Source organism: Lepidochelys olivacea (assembly GCF_965140295.1).
Source record: "Lepidochelys olivacea isolate rLepOli2 genome assembly, chromosome: 11".
In the NCBI taxonomy this organism is placed as follows: domain Eukaryota; kingdom Metazoa; phylum Chordata; order Testudines; family Cheloniidae; genus Lepidochelys; species Lepidochelys olivacea.
Window position 1 is genome coordinate 18,196,311 of NC_140421.1, and position 24,239 is coordinate 18,220,549.

Sequence of the window (24,239 nt, forward strand, 5' to 3'; positions counted from 1 at the left end):
TATTATAGTATTGACAGTAATGATCTAGTACAATGGTCACCAACCGGTCGATCCTAGAGGATCTCCCAGTTGATTGCGATCTCTGGCGGTGCAGCATGGCTGCTGCTAAGGCCACACGCTGCTCCCAGAAGCGGCCAGCACGGCCCCGGGGGTCAGGGGACAGAGGGGTCTCCCTTTGCGCGCTGCTTCTGCCTGCAAGCACCACCCTGGCAGCTTCCATTGGTTGGGAGAGCTGCGGGGGCAGTGCTTGCAGAGAGGGGCAGCACGCAGAGCCACATGCCCCCCACCCTCCCCCGAGCATCTAGTACCCATCACAGAGAGGAGCAACCTGCATCACCTATTTCCTCTAGTAGATCTGATCCTTCAGAGGAATCCTTTAAGCAATCTTTGAACCAGTGAAGGAATCTCCTCCCGCCGGCCAACATCTCCTGATCCCTGGTGGCTAATTTTAAACACTTCCAGGACCTGGTCAAAAGGGACAGAGACTCCTTGTGGATTCCCCTCAAGGAGGTTACAGAGTCTCATCATAAGCTACTTGACATTCTTCACTCACCCTCATTGGTCCACATAGCCTCACCTGTCAATGAGGCTCTTCTAGATCCAGCAAAGATCATTTGGCACACCCCAGATTCTATTCTGCCTACAGGCAAAAGAATGGAAAAGAAGTATTATGTTCCAGCAAAGGATTTGGAGGTTTTATTTTCCCATCCCTCACCTGACTCCATGATAGTGGATGCAGGGAATGAAAGTGGTAGGCAGCACCATGCTAAATCCAGGACTCATGACAAAGACCACAAATGCCTGGACATACTAGGGAGAAAGTCTTACTCCTCAGCATCCCTACAGCTTAGAATTGCCAATTACCAGGCTTTGGCAAAATACAACTGTGTCAATTATAACAAGTTAACCTCGTTCATCAACCGTCTGCCAGCAGAACACAGGGAGCAGTTCCAGGCAATTGTTGAGGAGGGCCAACTACTTGCCAGGACAACCTTTCAAGCCTCCCTCGATGCTGCTGATACTGCCACCAGTTGGATCGCTACAGCGGTGGTGATGAGAGGATCCTCTTGGCTCTGGCTCTGTGATTTCCCAAAGGAAGTTCAGAGTACAGTTGGAGACCTTCCTTTTGATGGACCTAAGTTGTTTGCAGATAGTATGGATGAGTCTCTGTGAACCTTGAAGGATTCTAGAGCGACTTTGTGTTCTCTTGGCATCTATACTCCTACATACAAGAGAAAACTCAGCAAGTCTCAGACAGCCCAGAGATCCTGTCCCGTCCAATTCCGGAGGACATAGCCACACCAGAAAAAGCAGAGGTTTCAGAGAAGGAAATATCTGCTTCTGAGCCTCCCATCTCACACCTGTCCATTTCTAAGCAGCAATTCTGACATGTTGGTCGAGTGTCCGAACTACCATCCTCTTCAGCTGCACTGATTCATCAGCCTTTCTCCCTTCAGTAACCACCTTCACCATTTCAGGCGAGTCTGGGAGTTGATCACTGTGGGTCTTGGAGATCATCTCCACAGGTTATACAATCTACTTTACCTCACTTCCACCAACAAATGCCCCTTCCCCGTCCCTCTTCAAGGACCCGTCTCATGAGACCATGCTTCATCAAGAAATAGACACACTCTTAGGAATGGGAGCTATAGAACCAATCCCTGTACAGGACAGAGGGAAGGGGTTTTATTCAAGATACTTCCTAGTACCAAAAAAGAGTAGCGTTTGGAGACCCATCCTAGACCTGAGACTACTCAACACCCGTGTGAAGGTGCAGAAGTTCAAAATGGTGATGCTTCCAGCAATAATTCTTTCCTTTGAGCAAGGGGATTGGATCTCAGTCCTCAACCTTCAAGATGCATATTTACACATTGCGGGATGGGTGGATAGCAAACAATTCCTCCATTTTATTGTTGGCCAGGACCACTTACAATACCAAGTGCTCCCCTTTGGCTTATCCGCCCTGAGGGTCTTTTTGAAGGTCATGTTGATAGTAGCAGCGCAGCTTCGCTCTGCGGGAAAGGTTTCAGAGTAACAGCCGTGTTAGTCTGTATTCGCAAAAAGAAAAGGAGTACTTGTGGCACCTTAGAGACTAACCAATTTATTTGAGCATGAGCTTTCATGAGCTACAGCTCACTTCATCGGATGCATGCCGTGGAAACTGCAGCAGGCTTTATTTATACACAGAGAATATGAAAAAATACCTCCTCCCACCCCACTGTCCTGCTGATAATAGCTTATCTAAAGTGATCATCAGGTGGGCCATTGCCAGCGATCCATCGTCTACAGCCAAGCTCTGCGATACAACCGCATTTGCTCCAACCCCTCAGACAGAGACAAACACCTACAAGATCTCTGTCAAGCTTTCTTACAACTACAATACCCACCTGCTGAAGTAAAGAAACAGATTGATAGAGCCAGAAGAGTTCCCAGAAGTTACCTACTACAGGACAGGCCTAACAAAGAAAATAACAGAACGCCACTAGCCGTCACCTTCAGCCCCCAACTAAAACCCCTCCAACGCATTATTAAGGATCTACAACCTATCCTAAAGGATGACCCAACACTCTCACAAATCTTGGGAGACAGGCCAGTCCTTGCCTACAGTCAGCCCCGCAACCTGAAGCAAATACTCACAAACAACCACATACCACACAACAGAACCACTAACCCAGGAACTTATCCTTGCAACAAAGCCCGTTGCCAATTGTGCCCACATATCTATTCAGGGGACACCATCACAGGACCTAATAACATCAGCCACACTATCAGAGGCTCGTATACCTGCACATCCACCAATGTGATATATGCCATCATGTGCCAGCAATGCCCCTCTGCCATGTACATTGATCAAACTGGACAGTCTCTACGTAAAAGAATAAATGGACACAAATCAGATGTCAAGAATTATAACATTCATAAACCAGTCGGAGAACACTTCAATCTCTCTGGTCACGCAATCACAGACATGAAGGTCGCTATCTTAAAACAAAAAAACTTCAAATCCAGACTCCAGCGAGAAACTGCTGAATTGGAATTCATTTGCAAATTGGATACTATTAATTTAGGCTTAAATAGAGACTGGGAGTGGCTAAGTCATTATGCAAGGTAGCCTATTTCCTCTTGTTTTTTCCTCCCCCCCCCCCCCCCCCCAGATGTTCTGGTTTAACTTGGATTTAAACTTGGAGAGTGGTCAGTTTGGATGAGGTATTACCAGCAGGAGAGTGAGTTTGTGTGTGTATGGGGGTGGGGGGGATGTGAGAAAACCTGGATTTGTGCTGGAAATGGCCCACCTTAATTATGCACATTGTAGGGAGAATGGTCACTTTGGATGAGCTATTACCAGCAGGAGAGTGAGTTTGTGTGTGTGGTTTTGGGAGGGGAGTGAGGGGGTGAGAGAACCTGGATTTGTGCAGGAAATGGCCCAACTTTATTATCATGCACATTGTGTAAAGAGTTGTCACTTTGGATGGGCTATCAACAGCAGGAGAGTGAATTTGTGTGGGGGGGTGGAGGGTGAGAAAACCTGGATTTGTGCTGGAAATGGCCCACCTGATGATCACTTTAGATAAGCTATTACCAGCAGGACAGTGGGGTGGGAGGAGGTATTTTTTCATATTCTCTGTGTATAAATAAAGCCTGCTGCAGTTTCCACGGCATGCATCCGATGAAGTGAGCTGTAGCTCACGAAAGCTCATGCTCAAATAAATTGGTTAGTCTCTAAGGTGCCACAAGTACTCCTTTTCTTTCTGCAGGAAAGGTATTTTAATATTTCATTACCTGGACGATTGGTTGCTGAAAGGCCGCTCTCTGGAACTAACATTGCAGGCAACTTCTGAAGCCATAGGCCTCTTCCTTGAATTGGGCCAACAACTGAACATACAAAAATCCCCCTTGGCCACAGTACAGAACCTAGAGTTCAGAGTGGCACATCTCAATTCAGTGGCAGTAAGAGCCTACCTTCCTTGGTACGGGTTTGTGGCTCTTTCCAGCATAGCAAACACAATTCAGTTCAGCCCCCAAACCATAGTCCGTTCCTGGGGCATATAGCAACCACCACCTTCGTGACAGAACATGCCAGACTTCGAATGCACTGCCTTCAAGGGTGACTCCAAACTGGCTGTTCACCCACTAGGCAGTATGCTTCTTTCCGTACCTACCGTTGTGAAACAATCCCTCAACGGGTGGAAGGACCATCACAACGTGTGCACAGGAGTTCCCTTTGCACATCCTCCCCCAGCAGTCTCAATGCTTACACGATCCAGGGCAAGTGGAAGCATCAAGAGACAATACTACACGTCAATCTCCTTGGATTCAGAACGATCAAATATGCCTGTCACCAATTCCTACCACTAATCAAGGGTAAACACACAAAGATCATGATGGACAATATATCACGTGTTTTACATCAGTTGCCAAAGAGGAGCAAGATCCCCTTCCCTTTGTACTGAGGCTGTCAGACTCTGGAACTAATGCATACAAAACTAAATCACTATCTCAACGTTCTGTCTCCCAGGCATTCAGAACGTGACTGCGGATGCACTCAGCAGACGCTTCTTCCAAGATCACAAGTGGGAAATAGACCCCGACATATTGCACCAGATATCCTGTCAATGGGATGCTCCCCCTCGGATAGACTTGTCTCCACGGCATCAAACAAAAAATGCACGCTTCTGCTTGAGAGGTAGATTGGGTCACCAATCCTAAGGGGATGCTTTTCGCCTTCAGTGGTTGTCAGCCCTACTGTATGCATTCCTGATGACTCCCCTAAAAGTCAGGTTTCAGAGTAACAGCCGTCTTAGTCTATTCGCAAAAAGAAAAGGAGTACTTGTGGCACCTAAAAGTCAGTTATGCTCAAAATAAAGAAAGAGCCAGAGACATTCTAATAGTTCTGACCTGGCCCAGGCAAACGATACAGCTGTCTGGTTGCCCTCCAATTACTCTCTACACCACTCCCCATCTCCTTTCCCAGGAGGGCAGGAAGATTTTCCATCCCAGTCTCATGATGCTTCATCTCAAAGCATGGTTGGTTGATGGCTCATGGGAATAGAGACAGCCTGCTCAGGAGATGTAAAAAGAGCACTATTACAAAGTAGAAAACAATCTACTCATTACATGCATTCTCAAAAGTGGACATTGCTTGCCAGTTGGTGTGACTACAGACAACTTACACCGATGACCTCATCACTAGACTACACCCTAGCTCTGAAAACCTCGGATCTATCAATGAGCTCCATAAGAGTCCACCTGGCACCCATTATGGCTTTTCACCCTCAGTAGACGGCTGTTCCGTCTTTGCCTACCCAAGCACAGTGAGATTCCTTAGAGAGCTGGGAAACCTCTGTCTGCCAGTCCTATGCCCTATCCCAGTATGGGACCTCAATCTGGTCCTTAAATGCCTAACAAGACAGTCCTTCGAACCTCTGGCTACCTGCTCACTTCTCCATTTGTCAATGAGGACAGCATTCCTGATAGCCATCACGTTGGAATGATGGGTTGAAGAAATAGGGGCCCCAATAGCATACCCCGAACTCAGGGTTTTTTAAGGACAGGGTCATGCTGCCGCCCCACCCCCAAAGTCTTACCTAAGCTTTCTTCCATGTTCCATCTCAGTCAGCCCATTCACTTGCCAGTCTTCCACCCCCAACTGTATCTAAATCCCCAGATGCCCTGCTGCACATCCTGGATGTCAAGAGAGCTCTGGTCTTCTATATAGACAAGACAAAAAAATCTTTCGGAAAGACCCAATACGTTATCCATCTCACTAGCAGACATATCAAAAAGGTAGGCTATCTCTAACTAGAGACTTTCTAAATGGATATCAGACTGCATTTACTCTTGTTACCAATCTTATAACAGTCAACCACCTTTGCTTATATGCACTAATTCTACAAGGTCTATTGCCACTTCCATGGCCTTCCTGGAAAATGTGCCAATCATTAAAATCTGTAGAGCTGCTACTTGGGCATTTATACATACATTCACCGAACATTGTGCTATAACTCACAACTCTGCCTCTGATATTGTGTTTGGCTCAGCTGTACTTTCCATCACTCTGTACTCAACTCTGAAGCCCCTTCTGCCTTAGGGGAGTGATAAAATAATAGAGAGGGCAGGTCACTAATTTAGTGTGATCTGGATGGCTTGGTAAATTGTATGCAAGCAAGAACGTAGGCCATACCTGGGATGGAGGGGCTCTCTCATGGAAAGCAGTGATTCTGAATAAGATTTTGGGATTGTGGTAGATAATGAGCAGAACATGAGCTCCTAGTGTGACACTGTGACCAAAAGAGCCAATATGATTTATGGGATGTATAAACAGGGGAATCTCGAGTAGGAGTAGAGAAATTATTTTATCTTTGTATTTGGCACTGGTGCAACTGCTACTGGAATACTGTGTCCAGTTCTGGTATCCACAGGTCAAGAAGGATGTTGATACACTGTAGAGGGTTCAGAGATGAGCCACAACAATGATTAAAGGATTAGAAAACATTCCTTATAACAACACACTCAAAAAGCTCAATCTTTTTAGCTTACTAAAGAGAAGGTTAAGGGGTGACTTGATTTACAGCAGTGGTTCTCAAACTTTTGTACTGGTGACTCCTTTCACATAGCAAGCCTCTTGAGTGTGAGTCCCCCTTATATTAAAAACTGTTTTTAATTTATATTTAACACCATTATAAGTGCTGGAAGCAAAGCGGGGTTTGGGTTGGGGGCTGACAGCTCTCAACCCCCCATGTAATAACCTCATGACCTCCTGAGGGGTCCTGGCCCCCAATTTGAGAACCCCTGATTTACAGTCTGTAAATATCTGCACTGTAGCAGAGAAAGGAATAACATGAGCCAGTAGCTGAAAGTTGAAGCTAGACAAATTCAGACTGGAAATGAAGCGTACATTTTTAGCAAGGAGAGTAATTAACTGTTGGAACAAGTTATCGTGGGTCATTGTGGAGTCTGCATCACTCACAATTTTTAAATCAAGATTGGATGTCTTCCTAAAAGATCTGCTCTAGGAATTATTTGGGAAAGTTCTATGTCCTGTTTAACACAGGAGGTCAGACTAGGTGGTCACACTGGTCCCTTCTGGCCTTGGAATCTGTAAATCTATTAATAAGGAAGCAAACATTCCTTGATCCCCTTCAGACTCTGCAAGGAACCTAAAGGGTGAGAGTAAGCACCTAGTAGTCCAACATTTATTACATGGGGGGGTAAGGAAGCCTTCTCCCTGCACCCAGTTCAAAACTCTGCCCGGGTTAATTGGGTGAGCATTTTCCAAACACACTTGGTCCACATGCATTTAAAAATGCAGCCTTCAGTTCCCAGATGCTTGATTGCTTCTGTTGGACTTTTGATGCAATTTGACATGCAACATTTGTTACATACCTACACTTACAAGTATTCTGACAGATTGTCGTCGCCTTTTCACAAATAATAAGCTGCCTGTAATGGAAAGGATTTGTAGATCAGAGCAGAATGAGAATGAGTTAATGGAAATGTGTCACACTCCTTTAAGCTTTGCTTTTGAAACGCATCAGATATGATTTTCATGAGTTAATTTAAATTTTATTATTTCAATTGTACTATTACTCATTTGTGTGAAAGTTATACATTGATTTCCTGACTATCTGGGCTACATTGAAGAAGCATAGCTTAAGTATGGATAAGAAATACTTACCATTAGAGTCTGTAAGATTTTCAAATTAGTGCCCAACTGGTGATGGTGTATTTGTTTGTGTTGATGGTGTGCCCAGTGCTGCCAAAATATAAAGACATGGTCTTTTTTTTTCCATGGAGCTTACTCTAAATAAACAGAACACAGAATAGATGCAAAATTTTTCAGCAATGCATGGCATCAATTTAGGGGAGGTAGTGAATTCCTTATCCATACAACTATACTGTTCTCCATATCTAACTAAAAACAAGGCACAGTAGAATTGTTAGTGACATTTCAAATCCTTTAGTTAATGGTTGATCCAGGTATCTGTTTAAGCTAATTATAAGGGTTCAGTTTAACTGTCAATGTTTCTAAAAAATTACTAAAATTTCCTGTGTGCAATTTAATAAATGTAATGTGTCCGCAAGGCCCTATTTTCAGGAAGTTGTTTCTTGAACGTCTTCTGAGGTGAAACTTAGAATGACAGTTTTTCATCTAGAAGGAAATGTACTGTATGTTTTATTTTATATATAAATTTTATTATATACAATTTTAACTAGTTTATATATATGTGCGTGTGTGTGTGTAACTAGTTTAAAATTGTATAGCCTAGTTTTTGTTGAGAATTATTTCCATTTTTACAGTTTCCCCATAACACTTTTTTTTGTAATCAAAAAAGTTTCCTTCAAATATTTGTTTGCTTGACATGTCTTAGAAGGAGCTGCTTGCAGTGCACTTGCTATTTTGAAGGAGAAATTTGCTGCTATTTCTAATATCAACATTTAACTTTTATTGCACAAATACAGAACGGGGGAAAACTGGCTTGGCAGCAGCACTTCTGAGAAGGATCTGGGAGTTGTGGTGTATCACAACCTCAGCATGAGTCAGCAATGCGATGCTGTAACAAACAAAGCAAATTCAATTTTAGGTTGTATAAACAGAGGCATAGCATGCAAATCACAGGAGGTAATAGTACTGCTCTACTCAGTGCTGGTTAGGCCTCAGATGGAGTACTGTGTCTAACTTTGGTCACCAATGTATAGAAAGGATGTAGAGAAACTGGAAAGGATCCAGAGGTGAGTGACAAAGATGATCAAAGGGATGGAATGCAAGCCATATGAGCAAAGGCTGAAGGAAATGGGTATGTTTAGTTTGGAAAAGAGGCGATTCAGAGGGGAATATGATAGCCGTCTTCAGAATGGCTGCCATAAAAAAGATGGAGAAAAGTTATTCTTTTGCCACAGAGGGCAGGAGAAGAGGCAATGGGTTCAAACTATAGCATAGCAGATTTAGATTAAATTTTAGGGGAAACTTCCTAACTGTAAGAACAGCAAGAAAATGGAACAGATTGCCTTCGGAGGTTGTGGAAGCTTCTTCACTGGAGGTTTTCAAAAGGAGGCTGGAAAGCCATCTGCCTTGGATGATTTAGACATAACAAATACTTCATCTTGGCAGGGGGTTAGACTAGATGACCCTTGCAGTCCTTTCTAGCCCTGTGATTCTATGATTGCACAGAGATTCAGTATTCTCAGAGTTGGGGAGGGACATTAACATTTCAAGCTGTTCTGTGAATTTCTTTTTTTAGAGCCAGTCAGCTCATAATGTTAAACTGCTAATGCCAGGGGCTAGAGAGGATTAAAGGCCTAATGCTGCAATACCTATCTACAACAGGGCCGATATTACAAATTTATGCTTCAAATTAAATTAAACTGTTTTTATCTGTAGCCTGAAATGGACTTCTTACTATAGTCACTTAGGATTTTTTTAATTCGAGTTCATTTTCCCTTGAAGTAAAAGTTTTAATGGAGAGTATCTTAGTTTGCTAAAGAGAGATAGAATCATAGAATATCAGGGTTGGAAGGGACCTCAGGAGGTCATCTAGTCCAACCCCCTGCTCAAAGCAGGACCAATCCCCAACTAAATCATCCCAGCCAGGGCTTTGTCAAGCCTGACCTTAAAAGCTTCTAAGGAAGGAGATTCCACCACCTCCCTAGGTAACACATTCCAGTGTTTCACCACCCTCCTAGTGAAAAAGTTTTTCCTAATATCCAGCCCCTAAACCTCTCCCACTGCAGCTTGAGACCATTACTCCTTGTTCTGTCGTCTGCTACCACTGAGAACAGTCTAGATCCATCCTCTTTGGAACCCCCTTTCAGGTAGTTGAAAGCAGCTATCAAATCCCCCCTCATTCTTCTCTTCCTCAGACTAAACAATCCCAGTTCCCTCAGCCTCTCCTCATAAGTCATGTTTTCCAGTCCCCAATCATTTTTGTTGCTCTCCGCTAGACGTTTTCCAATTTTTCCACATCCTTCTTGTAGTGTGGGGCCCAAAACTGGACACAGTACTCCATTTGAGGCCTCACCAATGTCAAATAGAGGGGAACGATCACATCCCTCGATCTGCTGGCAATGCCCCATCTTATACATCCCAAAATGCCATTGGCCTTCTTGGCAACAAGGGCACACTGTTGACTCATATCCAGCTTCTCATCCACTGTAACCCCGAGGTCCTTTTCTGCAGAACTGCTGCCTAGCCATTCGGTCCCTAGTCTGTAGCGGTGCTTGGGATTCTTCCGTCCTAAGTACAGGACTCTGCACTTGTCCTTGTTGAACCTCATCAGATTTCTTTTGGCCCAATCCTCTAATTTGTCTAGGGCCTTCTGTATCCTATCCCTACCCTCCAACATATCTACCTCTCCTCCCACTTTAGCGTCACCTGCAAACTTGCTGAGGGTGCAATCCACACCATCCTCCAGATCATTAATGAAGATATTGAACAAAACCGGCCCCAGGACCGACCCTTGGGGCACTCCACTTGATACCAGCTGCCAACTAGACATGTAGCCATTGATCACTACCCGTTGAGCCCAACTATCTAGCCAGCTTTCTAGCCACCTTGTCGTCCATTCATCCAGCCCATACTTCTTTAACTTACTGGCAAGAATACTGTGGGAGACCATGTCAAAAGCTTTGCTAAAGTCAAGGAACAACATGTCCACTGCTTTCCCTTCATCCACAGAGCCAGTTATCTCATCATAGAAGGCAATTAGATTAGTCAGGCATGACTTGCCCTTGGTGAATGCATGCTGACTGTTCCTGATCACTTTCCTCTCCTCTAAGTGCTTCAGAATTGATTCCTTGAGGACCTGCTCCATGATTTTTCCAGGGACTGAGGTGAGGCTGACTGGCCTGTAGTTCCCAGGATCCTCCTCCTTCCCTTTTTTAAAGATGGGCACTACATTAGCCTTTTTCCAGTTGTCCGGGACCTCCCCCGATCGCCATGAGTTTTCAAAGATAATGGCCAATGGCTCTGCAATCACATCTGCCAACTCCTTTAGCACTCTCGGATGCAGCGCATCTGGCCCCATGGACTTGTGCTCATCCAGCTTTTCTAAATCATCCGTAACCACTTCTTTCTCCACAGAGGGCTGGTCACCTCCTCCCCATGCTGTGCTGCCCAGTGCAGCAGTCTCGGAGCTGACCTGTTCGTGAAGACAGAGGCAAAAAAAGCATTGCGTACATTAGCTTTTTCCACATCCTCTGTCACTAGGTTGCCTCCCTCATTCAGTAAGGGGCCCACACTTTCCTTGACTTTCTTCTTGTTGCTAACATACCTCAAGAAACCCTTCTTGTTCCTCTTAACATCTCTTGCTAGCTGCAACTCTAGATGTGATTTGGCCTTCCTGATTTCACTCCTGCATGCCCGAGCAATATTTTTATACTCTTCCCTGGTCATTTGTCCAGTCTTTCACTTCTTGTAGGCTTCTTTTTTGTGTTTAAGATCAGCAAGGATTTCACTGTTAAGCCAAGCTGGTCGCCTGCCATATTTACTATTCTTTCTACACATTGGGATGGTTTGTCCCTGTAACCTCAATAAGGATTCTTTAAAATACAGCCAGCTCTCCTGGACTCCTTTCCCCCTCATGTTATTCTCCCAGGGGATCCTGCCCATCAGTTCCCTGAGGGAGTCAAAGTCTGCTTTTCTGAAGTCCAGGGTCTGTATTCTGCTGCTCTCCTTTCTTCCCTGTGTCAGGGTCCTGAACTTCACCATCTCATGGTCGCTGCCTCCCAGGTTCCCATCCACTTTTGCTTCCCCTATGCATTCTTCTTGGTTTGTGAGCAGCAGCTCAAGAAGAGCTCTGCCCTTAGTTGGTTCCTTTAGCACTTGCACCAGGAAATTGTCCCCTACACTTTCCAAAAACTTCCTGGATTGTCTGTGCACCGCTGTATTGCTCTCCCAGCAGATATCGGGGTGATTGAAGTCTCCCATGAGAACCAGGGCCTGCGATCTAGTAACTTCCGTGAGTTGCCAGAAGAAAGCCTCATCCACCTCACCCCCTGATCCGGTGGTCTATAGCAGACTTCCACCATGACATCACCCTTGTTGCTCACACTTCTAAACTTAATCCAGAGACACTCAGGTTTCTCTGCAGTTTCATACTGGAGCTCTGAGCAGTCATACTGCTCTCTTAGGTACAATGCAACTCCCCCACCTTTTCTGCCCTGCCTGTCCTTCCTTGTCATGTCTTGAATGCATAATTGAATGTCATGTCATGAATGCATGAGACTTTAGATCTAGTAGGCAGTAGTTGAAACTAGCGTATGCATGGAACTATTCAACGGTGTTGTTTAGAGATTTGTGCTAGCTGTAACTCAGAACTTTTTAACCAACCCATTGTATGCTAATTTTAAATGAAAGAAAATAAAAAGACACATTATTTAATTCAATTTTCTCAGGTGTCAGGGCTGGGAAAGAGGGTGCTTCTAAATAGCTGTTGCACAAGGGTGTGAATTCTTTGTGACAAAACGTTAAATATTTTTCAGTTGGATTTCCTGTTGCCCAATAATTGTCTTTATTATAACACGTACTACATGCTGGCAGTAAGAGTAAGCACTGATACCTTTTCCCCTTCAGTTTAGAATGGTGGAATTGAATTGCTGGCTTGTCACTGCAGTGCTGTTGCTGAGTAGTGGGTCTTTAACTGAAGTTTGCTGCCATCTACTGTGTTTTTATCAGAAGGCTTGTGCAATTTGGCCTGAGTGTTTTTATATTGGCAAAAACTACTAAGCTAGTCAGAGGAAAAAAATAAAGTGGCATAGCTAGTCAGTGATGTAACTGTGGTAAAACCTGTACCTACTGGTCTACCAGAGAACTCTAGCAGTTTTGTTTGAACTGTAATCAAACCACCAAATGTCTTTTTCCCCAAAACATAACTGAAAGGGACTGTTGTTCCATCAGTTTCATGAAAAACCTTCTGTTTAAGTTAGAGTGGATTGGCATAGTTTCCTTTCCAGCCCCTTACAGGAGGATTATTGTTAGACGTGTTTTCCAGGACATTCCATTACTCTCTTTGTTTTGCAGAGAGGGAGAGAGAACAGCCAAATCCTTAGCAACATTTAGCATGAAACTTTATTTAAAAGTTCTGTCAGGAATATTACGCATTTCCTTTCAAAACTGTTATGTGGACATATTTTGTAGGCTTGTAAACTTAAAATCTTTATCATTGTTCATTTTAGCTTAACTCTGAGGTTTTATTGTCTTCTAAAGGGAAACAAAATTAATGGGTGCTAGGTGATGTATCTTTTCTATTTTGCAGTTGTTTGTTGGACTTGGATTTCCATATGAAGGGCCTGCTCCCCTAGAGGCTATTGCTAATGGATGTGCTTTTCTAAATCTAAAATTTAACCCACCAAAAAGCAGCAAAAATACAGACTTTTTTAAAGGCAAGCCTACACTCCGAGAGGTAAGCTTTACTAACACTGATGTTTCAGACATTGCAAAGTACTGGGGCTGTGATACGTCTGAGTTGATGATACTGTTTGTACTATAATGGTTCTCTGTTTGAGGATTGTACAACAACAAACATTTTATTGCAAATAACTGCTTGCTTTGTAATATTACAGTAAAAAACAGAATGTCAAACTAAGGTGCATAATTTACTGCAGACAGAGCAGTTTGTCCTTTTGCCTGATACAGCAATGACCAGAATTGGTATAATTAGTCCTGTGTAAGACAATTATGTTATAACTAGGCACTATGATAATAAAATAATGAAACCCATGAAGTACTTCTAAGCTATAACTCTGTGTCCATGTATATCTACATTCTTCTAATTATTTTTGACAGACCATATATACAAGTTTCACTTCAAGATCTGACTTTCTATCCAGGGGAAACCTCAGTTGAGATCCCCGTGACTTCCATTAAGGGAATGAGCATCACTGAGCAATAAGTGCATTCTTGTTCAAATAAATATGAATGTTGTACTTACTATTTTTGCAGAGAAGTTTTTGTTAAGATTCTGTTTAGCCATAATAGTAACACTAGCAATGAACTGTGTGTATTTGAATGTAAAGACACTTGGAGAGCGAAACCAATTTTTGAAGAGTGAACAGGAAAAGCAAACTACAAGTCTCCAAAGCATCCAGAATATTTTGTACTCTGAAGGGAAAAGGAGAAGATCAAACAAACTGGCCTCCCATGCAAGGATTTACTGAATATTGTTGTTCATTGTGTTTTGCATTATAATTGTAGCATATCTGTGTATGGGTAAAGTTAGGCCTATAACATACTGAAAACATTTAGCATTTATCTAGTAATTTTTTTCTTGTCCTGACATTAGTTAACACACGCTATTGCTTGCAACTTTGAATTTGTTTTTGAATAAGTACTGTGTATGTTAATCAAATGGAGAATGATCTTGCATATGTAAAAGGGAATATGAAGATAAGGAACAGCTTGCATGATAGCATTGGTCTGCTTGCAAATGGTGGTTCAGCTAGATGAACTGCACATTAAACTCATGCCAATTGGTTGATGAGCGATGCATTTCTACCATTTCTCATTTTAATTAAATAACATAGGTTGCCTGTGCCAAAAAGTTTTGTGCACTGTTCTCAATCTGCTCTACAAATACAATGGATATAGTAGTCCAAATTCACCCCTTTCCTAAGTTTGACTTTATTAACAAAGAAAACAATAATAAAATAGAGGAAATGGCAATTAAAAAATAGAAGAGCTTAAGCTGTGTGAAGTTTAATCATTATATTTACATGCTTGGGGGGAAAAAATCACATTTTGAAAAGTAATGCAAATAATAATATTTCTTAAGTGCTAACATTATGTCCATTGTCACTCAACTTATCAATAAAGGCATATTCCCTGCCCCCAGTAGCTTGTACAATCTAAAATTTAAATATATATCACTTTTAAACAGTAGTGGTAATGGTATGATACTGAGGTCAGCTGGCATATGCAGATTTCATGGAAGGATTGGGTTTTCAGGAGAAATTGAAAAGATGATGACGGGGGAGCATGGTTCACTAGGATACAGCTGATATAGACAGAAAATGTAATCTGTGGGTGTCAAGGCTGAATCCCCACGCTGTCACTCTGAGTGCAGAAGGTGGGGGCCCACAAGGATTTTTAAAATTAATACTTGCCCCTCCAGGCTTGTATTAAACTCCCATGGTTACAGCTTTTCTCTGCCCTTGACTTGGTAAATGCTGCCACCACCCAAATGCCAAAAAAAAGAACCCTTGAAGCCAGGAAGGAACACTTAGGAATTCATCCCTCTGGGGTACCCTCAAGCCCTTTCACCTCCCCCAACCACCACCGGGGAAGAGCTGAGAAAGAAAAAAAAAGGAAGTTAGCTGTTGCCATCAGCTAATCAAACAGCATATACACAAACCTCTTAGGACACCAAAAATCCAATCCTTTTCTTAAAAAAGATTAAATTTTATTAAAAACAAAAAGAAAGAAAATACATCTGGAATTTAGGCTTTTGCTAGATTTTAAAAGAGCAATTCCAAAAATTAAGCACCCAAAATAGCTTTTTTGGGGGTTCAGCTTAAAAGTTACAAGCAAACAAAAGCATCTGGGATTAGCCCAGAGGAGTGCACAAGCCAATAAGAAATAAAAGAAATAACCCTAATTGCATCTTTTTAGATAGTCCCTAATTTTACTTACATATCTGAGGCTAAGATAAGTAAGTCTGAGTATGAACTGATAATCTGTAATCATACATGGTTTAAGAACTTTTGAACATGGAGGATTGGATGCCATGGGGAACAATTAATCATATATAGAGCCTTTCACTTCTAGGTCATGGTTTCAGACTGCCAAAGGCTAGTAGATGTGATGAACTGGGAAAAATGTCTTTATTTTTTTCTGAATATTATGTGTGACTCTGTTTCCCTGTTCAATTTTGTATTTCTGCCTGCCTGAATACGTGGAGTTAAATCAAATGAGGCTGTAAACAGGTTATCAAAAACCAAGCAGGAAAGGTAAAACAACGACACAGATAACATAGCATCAGGTACACAAATTGCAAAGGAATGAAGATGATGACTGGACCACCAATTGGGGGTTGGTCCAAGCGAAGATATTTTACCTTTTCCCAGGACAATGGTTATATGTGAGGGTTGTAAAATGAGTTCGATAGTCCAGTTTCCAGAGGATACATATCTGCATGGCAATAGTATCGTTGATATTGTAATAAGCACTAATTGGTAACCTTGCTAGGAGTCTGAGAATAGAAGATCCGAATCAAATGTGCACAGTAATCATCGCAAATTTCTCACGTTCGTATGAGAGAAAAAGGGAGAAGAGAGGGTTTGGATTGAAAGGTATTGACATTTCATCTTGAAGGGATGGAAAGATTTTCAAGAGATGCCTGAGATGGGGAGAGATGCAGGAATGGATAGAGGATGGAAGGCTCTGGATAGAAAAGGAGATTTGGGAGTAGTTCGTCTAGATGTGTTTCAGAGTAACAGCCGTGTTAGTCTGTATTCGCAAAAAGAAAAGGAGTACTTGTGGCACCTTAGAGACTAACCAATTTATTTGAGCATGAGCTTTCGTGAGCTATAGCTCACTTCATCGGATGCATCCGATGCCACAAGTACTCCTTTTTTTTTTCGTCTAGATGTGTTAGCTGATTTCAAAGAAGTAGATGGAATCACCCAGAGAGCAGAGTATAGAGAGAAAATGGGAGAGGTTGGTACATAGAGAGACGGAAGCTTCCACTGCTGTTACTTGTTGTGTGGATAAATTAGAGGTCATTGGTCCCCATACTTATCAATCCAGTGCATTTCATATATGCACCAAGTTCACCCACAAGATTTAATGGGGAAAATATAGAGCACCTAAAACAGAGGTAAAAGAGAAATTAAGTTGTTTTTATATTCCAGCTCTGTTATTGCATTATCTATGTGTATTATATCCTGAGACCCAAACCAAGTGAAGGGGGCCAGGAAAGATATTTTGACCCTTGATTTTTACCAGTATATTGATTTTCTCTTTCAGTTGACGTCTCAGCATCCCTATGCTGAGGTTTACATTGGGAAGCCTCATGTCTGGACTGTGAACATCAATGATCCTTCTGAGGTCGAGAAAGCAGTGAAAGCAATTTTGAATCAAAAGGTTAATATTTATTCTGTTCATAATCAGTACTTGTTGTCTGAGCTACTGCTGTGCAGAGTGCCTCAAAATCTTAATTTCATTAAGAGAATTGAGTGCCACGGACTGGAAGGTTCTGTCCTTTTGGGGTCTTATGCCACACCCATCACTAGGTGATGTATATGTGGTATCTGAGCATCGGAGTTTAGTACCAGATCCTGCAAATGCTTACACACGTGCTTAACTTTACTCACATGAATAAAACTAAGCATGTGTGTAAGCATAAAGGAGTGTAGCTTTAGCATGTGAGTCACAGAGTCCAAGTTACTAGATTTGTTATTGAGTCTTTGTAAGTTTTCTGTGCATTTAGTAAATCAGTTGCCCTATTCTTAGTTCAGTTGAACCCATTATTTAGCTATGACAGGAAAGCTATGAAGATATTTCTGCATTTACATTATGAGCTTTTAATGTAAGGATTTAAAAAATCAAAAGGCAGTCTGAAAACATTTTCAAAGAGCATCTAATTATAGAATCATATTTTCCTTTGGACTATTTGAATTTGGAAATTAAACAGAATTACAAACAGGCAGCTATGAGACAGTAGAGTCTTGTGCTACATTTATCTCTGCCACTGCTCAGTAAACTCTTAATTTCCCTCATTTAACATCTCCTCAAAGACAATCACTGATTAATTTCAGAATTGCCTTTGAGGGAGCAAAAATCAGTTTAATCTGGGGGCTGCATAAAACAGTGATTTGTTAATGACTACGTTTACTACAAAAGCACACCACAGGGACGCTTGCAGTAAAATGATTCCGTAAAAATTCTAATCTAAACACACTGTACTGTTTCAACAGATTGAACCTTATTTGCCCTATGAATTTACATGTGAGGGGATGCTACAAAGGATGAATGCATTCATTGAAAAGCAGGTATGACCTTTCAATGTTAATGAAATAAACCTATTTTAAAGAATGCCTTAGTATTAAAACTGTTTGGTTTTGGAATTACTTTTTTTTTAAAAGTTTGGGTGCAAAGGTCCAACTCTGCAAATCAGGTCTCAGGACTTGTGGCTTAGCTCATAGGTCTTTGGCAGCCATTCTACTGTTATGATGGTTTGGTGTATGACAAAAAGAACCACATCAGTGTGGTCTAGTAGTTAGCAAAGGGTGCTGGGTGTCAGTACTGGGTGTCAGGCAACATTTTTTGGACAAATAGTTTATTCAGCAAAAAACACAGTTTCAGTCAAACCAAAACTATTTGAGACTTTGCCACAAATATTTTCAGTCATTCGTAAAACAGCCAGAGGAGGAAAGAGACAGAGGAAGTGCAGCTGATGCTCCCCCTTATAAACTTTAGTCCAGTGGTTAGTCAAAGCTCAGTTACCACAATACAGAAGGGTAAGAGTTAAATACTTTACCACTTCATGGACTGCTCCAGAAATACAACTGAATGCTGAGGAGTATATATATGTATTTCAGGCTGTTACTATGAGCGCAAACTGCCCAAAATCAGCTTGTGTCATTTTTACGCTAATATTTCCACTCCCATGCAATCTGCATCACTATCCGAGATCACTGGACATTTGTACTGAGTTTTTAGGAACAATTACATCAGTTTCTTATTATTTTCACAAACCTCAGCAAAATATTACTTTATCTCTGTGCACCAGCAACAAAAGCTTACACACAGTTTTTAATTTATTGTAGTTTAGAGATTTCTGGGAAAAGTGGTTCACTTTAGCATAAGTATGGATTCTCTTAATATACATAATATTGGCTAAATAATTTTGGTAGCTGCTGATGTTGGTTAGTATTCATGGACCTTGCAGAGGAAGAGGGATTTATGGGGAATTTAAATGAAGGTGGATGCCACACTGTGGCACAGCAAGGGTGTTCCAGCCATATGATATGTTAAGGAAGAAAACATGAAGACAAGAGTGGAAGATGGAAACAGAGAAGCTTTAAGGCTCAAAGGGTGTGTCTACACAGCAAAGAAAAACCCTCATCAGGCCCGTGCCAGCCGAGCTGGTCTCGGGCTCTGGGGCAGTTTCATTACTGCATAGATTTCTGGGCTTGGAGTGGAGCCCACACTCTAGGAGCCTGCGGGGTGGGAGGGCCCCAAAGCACCGGCTGCGGTCCAAGCCTGGAAGCCTACACAGCAATGAAACAGCCCCACTGCCCGAGCCGCCTGGCACAGGCCGGCCACAGGTTTTTCTTTGCTGTGTAGACATACCAAAAAAGAGCAAGGTGGGAAACCGTAAGGAACAAGAACAGGGAGGGATTGGGATGGTAGGCAGGGCCGTGTGGAGTCTCATTGGGTGAGGTTATGGGTTTTAAAATATTGATTTGGTGGGTGAGAAATTGGAGGGATCCAAAGAGGGAAAGTGATGAGATCCAAGTGGCAGATGACTTGTTAAATGTAAACGGGGGGAAGTGGCATGACCTACAGGGAAGATCTTCCTCTAGCTAGAAAGCTCTTTTCTTTGCTTTAATTTGTTTTTGGTGTGGATATTCAAAAGTGTTAGGTCTAGTTCTATAAATCTTCCTCTTTGGTTGATTCAATGTGTATCTATAACTATAATTCCTTATACCACTCTTGATCTTTATTTTCTGACCTGGATTTCCCCTTCTCCTCCCTCTCCCCCTTCCCACCCCCCCAATTATTGTTTAATTGTATATTTGTAAAATGAAGTGAGTAAGATGGGACCCAAGGACAAATGGTAGAGCAAAGTCTTTCAAAAAGCATGGTGACTGCATTAAAAAAAATGAATGTTAACCAGTCATAATTTAAAATTAAATTATGGGATACCAAAATGAGCTTGTAAATTACTCAAAAACCTTTTTTTAAAATGTAAAATTGCTTGCTCTCATGGTTATAAAATGAACTAAACCACTGAATGAGAGAGTCAATGGCAGCCATTAATAATAAACTTATTAATTTTAATACTAAATTAGTAGCTATTGTTGCAGAGAAATAATTACTGTATATTGGGGCTTTGCATATAAGAAGTCACCATAGTAATCTCAGCTAATAGGATCCATTATACCTGTGAAGCTTTCTTTTCAATTTGTGTCAAAATCATTTTTGCTCATGGTGACAGTCACATTTTATGTATAAACCATTTAGACTAACCACTTGTGTATACCATGTTGCTTTAGTTAATGGGAAAAAAGTTATGAAATCCCCAAAGCAACGATATGAAGTACCATGTTTATATGAAATCTTGGTTATCTCAATGATTCTCATATCAATAAAACGTTTTAGATTATCAGGGTTGAACTGTATGCTACATTCTGTTGATAAAGTGCATTAAAACATTTAGGATATTAAGCATGTTTCAAAGACCGGTCTCTCTGTTTTGAGATGCTGGGGTGAGAATGAGAAAAGCTAAGCAGTAACAGGTTAGGAATGCTTTATATAGACCAATATAACTACACTCCTTTTCATTACAACTGTTCATCCAGGACCTGATCCTAAGAAGCACTAGTAGCTTCTGCTCCCTTTGACTTCAGTGGGAGTATCCAGGTACTCACTCACTTTCAAGATTAAGCTCCCAGTTCCAATAGTACCTGTCCAATGAGATGTCGTATCTTTCATGGTTATAACATTCAAAGAGGTATTGTTGCCCCTTTATCAGAAAATAACACAATGCTAATGTACTGTTGTATTTACAGAACAATAGAACATACCCTTTAAGATTCCACACTAATAGACCGAAGTTCCTATGGGTATCAAAGTTAACAATGAAAAGGGGGGAATCAGAAAACACAATACAGAGTAAATGAATCATGGAAGATATTAAAAGCAGACTGTTTCCCGTTTAAGAAGAACTGGAGCAGAATGAATGGGGCAATTCTATGCCTTATGGCAATAGTTCATCATTTTAAAACCTTATGGAGTTTTGATATTTTCCCCATAGACAAGGGAATTGGTTTGGTTCCTGGGATTGGCAACAAGATACAGAGCCTTTCATCACCAATTTTCTGTTGAGGATCAGGCTTATGGTGACTGAATGCTGTTACTGATACTTTTTGTGGAACTAAATGATACCTTGACTGGCTGTTTCAGCAACGTGGTGAAGGATCAGATGAATGGGTCTTCAGTTACCCAGGGTTTTCACGTGGCATAAGCATTGAAAGTAGATTTTAAAAAATCATTTAAAGACACAGTTTAAATTTTTGTTTTTAAAAAGTTATTTTAAACTAATACTTCACTGGTGTGTGATGTTGAATGTGTATGCTTCAGATTTTTATTTTCATGTATTGGTCCAGGTATTTCATTTACCCCTCTTTGTCCTGAGCATGTTCTCAGGTATCTCACCTTTCAAAGGCAGATCTTGCTACTCTCAAACATGCTTTTGCTACTTCAACACCAAGACTATTGCAGTGTGCTCTATATAAGGCTACATATTAAATCAGTTCAGAACTTCTGCAGAAGGTAGCTGCCCAGTTATAAACTGGTGAATCCTATATGAAACCTGTGGCACCCGTGCTCTGGGATCTGCCCTACTTACCTGTGGCCTTCCCAGATAAATTTAAAGTTATTAGTTTTTACCTAAGTTCTAAATGGACTGGTACCAGTCCACCGGAGAGAGCATCTCTCTCCCTCCATGAGGTGCTGATGTTGGATCCCACCTCAAGATAATAGAAAAGGGGGCCGACCCTATTGGGTTCTGTGGAGATTAGCAGGCGGAAGCCTGCCGACAGCTAAAGGACCCTCCCCCAGTCTATGGGGAGGATCCACTGAGCCCGGGAAGTCAAATAATTACGGGGGACAACAGAAAATATAACCGGGATAGGTGTGAAGGTCAAAGGGTCAAAAAAAAGGGAACCTGAAGGGGACACCGAGCAGAGAATCCCAGACAACGCCCACTGCTCCTCGAAGATGTCAAGGGAGCCAGTGGACGCCGCCCAGAGGAACTCTGCCCGGGTGCATGAACAGAGGGAGGATCAGAAATAGGACCCACAGTCACAGAGAACCCCCTCTCCCTGGTGTTGTAGAGGGCCATTTTGGCCATTGCTAGCAGGAGGTTGACGAGGGGGTCCCATGACTTTGTGAGGCCATGAATAGGGTGTGCATATATGGGAAGGTAAACATGCGCCAGGGTCTCTGGCTGGGGGCTGATGGTGGGCATTCATTATATTCACATTCAATAATATTAAAGGAACTGGCACATGAAATTGCAAGCCCAATAGCAAGGATTTTTAATGCATCTGTAAACTCAGGGGTCATACCCTATGACTGGAGAATTGCTAATATAGCTCCTATTTTTAAGAAAGGAAAAAAATTGTAAGCAAGGTCTTGGAACAAAATGTTAAAGAGAAAGTAGTTGTTAAGGACATAGGGTGAATGGTAACTGGGACAAAATACAACATGGTTTTACAAAAGGTAGGTCATGCCAGACCAACCAGATCTCCTTATTTGAGAAGATAGCTGATTTTTTTAGACAAAGCAAATGCAGTACATCTAATCTTCCTGGATTTCAGTAAGGTACTTGATACAGTTCCACTTAGGCAATTATTAATTACATTGGAGAAGAGGGGGATTAATTTGAAAATTGAAAGGTGGATAAGGAACTGGTTAAAGGGGAAACTACAATGGGTCATATTGAAAGGTGAACTGTCAGGCTGGAGGGAAGTTAATAGCGGAGTTCCTCAGGGATCGGTCCTGGGACCAATCTTATTTAACCGTTTTTATTACCGACCTTGGCACACACAAAAAAAAAATGGGTGTGCGATAATAAAATTTGCGAATGACACAAAGTTGAGAGGTATTGCCAATATGGAGGAGAACTGGAATATCGTACAAGATTATCTGGACAACTTTGTAAACCGGAGTAATAAAAATGGGATGAAATTTAATAGCGCAAAATGCAAGTCGTACATTTAGGGACTAACAACAAAAATGTCTGCTACAAAATGAAGTCTCATGAGATGGAAGTGACAGAGCAAGATAGAGATCCGGGTTTCTGGGTCGATCACAGAATTTCCCCTGGGTCAAATTGGCAGAGACCCTGGAGGGGTTTCACCTTCCTCTGCAGCATGGGGCATGGTTCACTTGCAGGTTTCAATTTGTGTAAATGGTGGGAGACTCTAACTTGAAGTCTTTTAAATCATTATTTGAGGACTTCAGTAACTCAGCCAGAAGTTAGGGGTCTATTACAGGAGTGGGTGTGTGGCCTGCAGTGTGCAGGAGGTCAGACTAGATGATCATGATGGTCCCTTCTGGCTTTGAAGTCTGTGAGTCTATAAGGGTCCCAGGAGATCAAATGCCTCCCGACTTGGAGGACTTATTTGTTTGACCCAGACTTTAAAGGGAGTTAGTGGGAAGATTGAAGAACTAGCCAATAACAGGGGGCGGTGTTTGTATTTAGAGCTGCGGTTTCTCTGAAGACGTGAGCTGACTAAAATTTACATTTGACTCCTGTCATTTTAAATAAGCTTTCCGTACTTTGCCAATTGTGTGTGAGCACTCTTTATTGTAAATGGAAATAAAATAAATAGCCAAGAGGTGCACTTAGAACAAAATCTCGATGTTCCTTTCTCTGCAGTAACTACATAGGAGAGTTCACGTTGTTCATAGTCAGTACTAGTCTGGGTGGTCATGTCACCAGTAGCTCCATTGGGAGATAGAAACAAACTCTATGAATGCTTGTTCTCGGGTCTAGAGAGAAAGCACATAACATATCAAACTCAGTCTTTTATATAAGTGTCACTGACTCTATGGCTAAGCATTTGGAAAGGAGCAAGCTGGGGCAGACATATGCACTTGGGAACTTTTTTCCATAAGGGATACATAATCAGCTTTTGGAATCATTCTCTACCAGGACTTTCTGGTGGTATCTGTGTCATTCTAACAGTAATACTTGTTTAGCACTAAATTGTTGCCACAAGATATCACTGAAGCAAAGAGGGAATCAATAATGGATTAGATATGTATAGATAAAGACTAAATAGATTATATGATCATATTAAATCTCATGTTTACAAATGAGACACATAAGCCATCCTGCTTCATAAGGCAACCACTAACTTAGAGATAGGAAGAAATTTCTCCTTGGAGGAAGAACAGCACTTTTTTCTGAAGCATCTGGTACTGGCTAGTGTCAAATTTTTGTTAGGAGATCCATTGTGATAATTCTCCTTATTAAAACTCTCAATCTGTCAGCCGAATACAGGTAAGATGA

General features: G+C 41.8%; 1 protein-coding gene across 6 annotated transcripts in view; it reads left to right on the plus strand.

Annotated features, from left to right (window-relative positions):
- MGAT5 (alpha-1,6-mannosylglycoprotein 6-beta-N-acetylglucosaminyltransferase) overlaps window positions 1-24,239 on the plus strand; it is a 327,724-nt gene that overhangs the window by 298,905 nt on the left and 4,580 nt on the right. For all 6 annotated transcript variants that reach the window (XM_084643162.1, XM_084643160.1, XM_084643161.1 and 3 more), the window contains 3 exons: window positions 13,251-13,397; window positions 16,958-17,074; window positions 17,908-17,982. In XM_084643162.1, coding sequence (XP_084499288.1) covers window positions 13,251-13,397; window positions 16,958-17,074; window positions 17,908-17,982 — 339 coding nt within the window. The remainder of the gene's footprint in view (window positions 1-13,250; window positions 13,398-16,957; window positions 17,075-17,907; window positions 17,983-24,239) is intronic.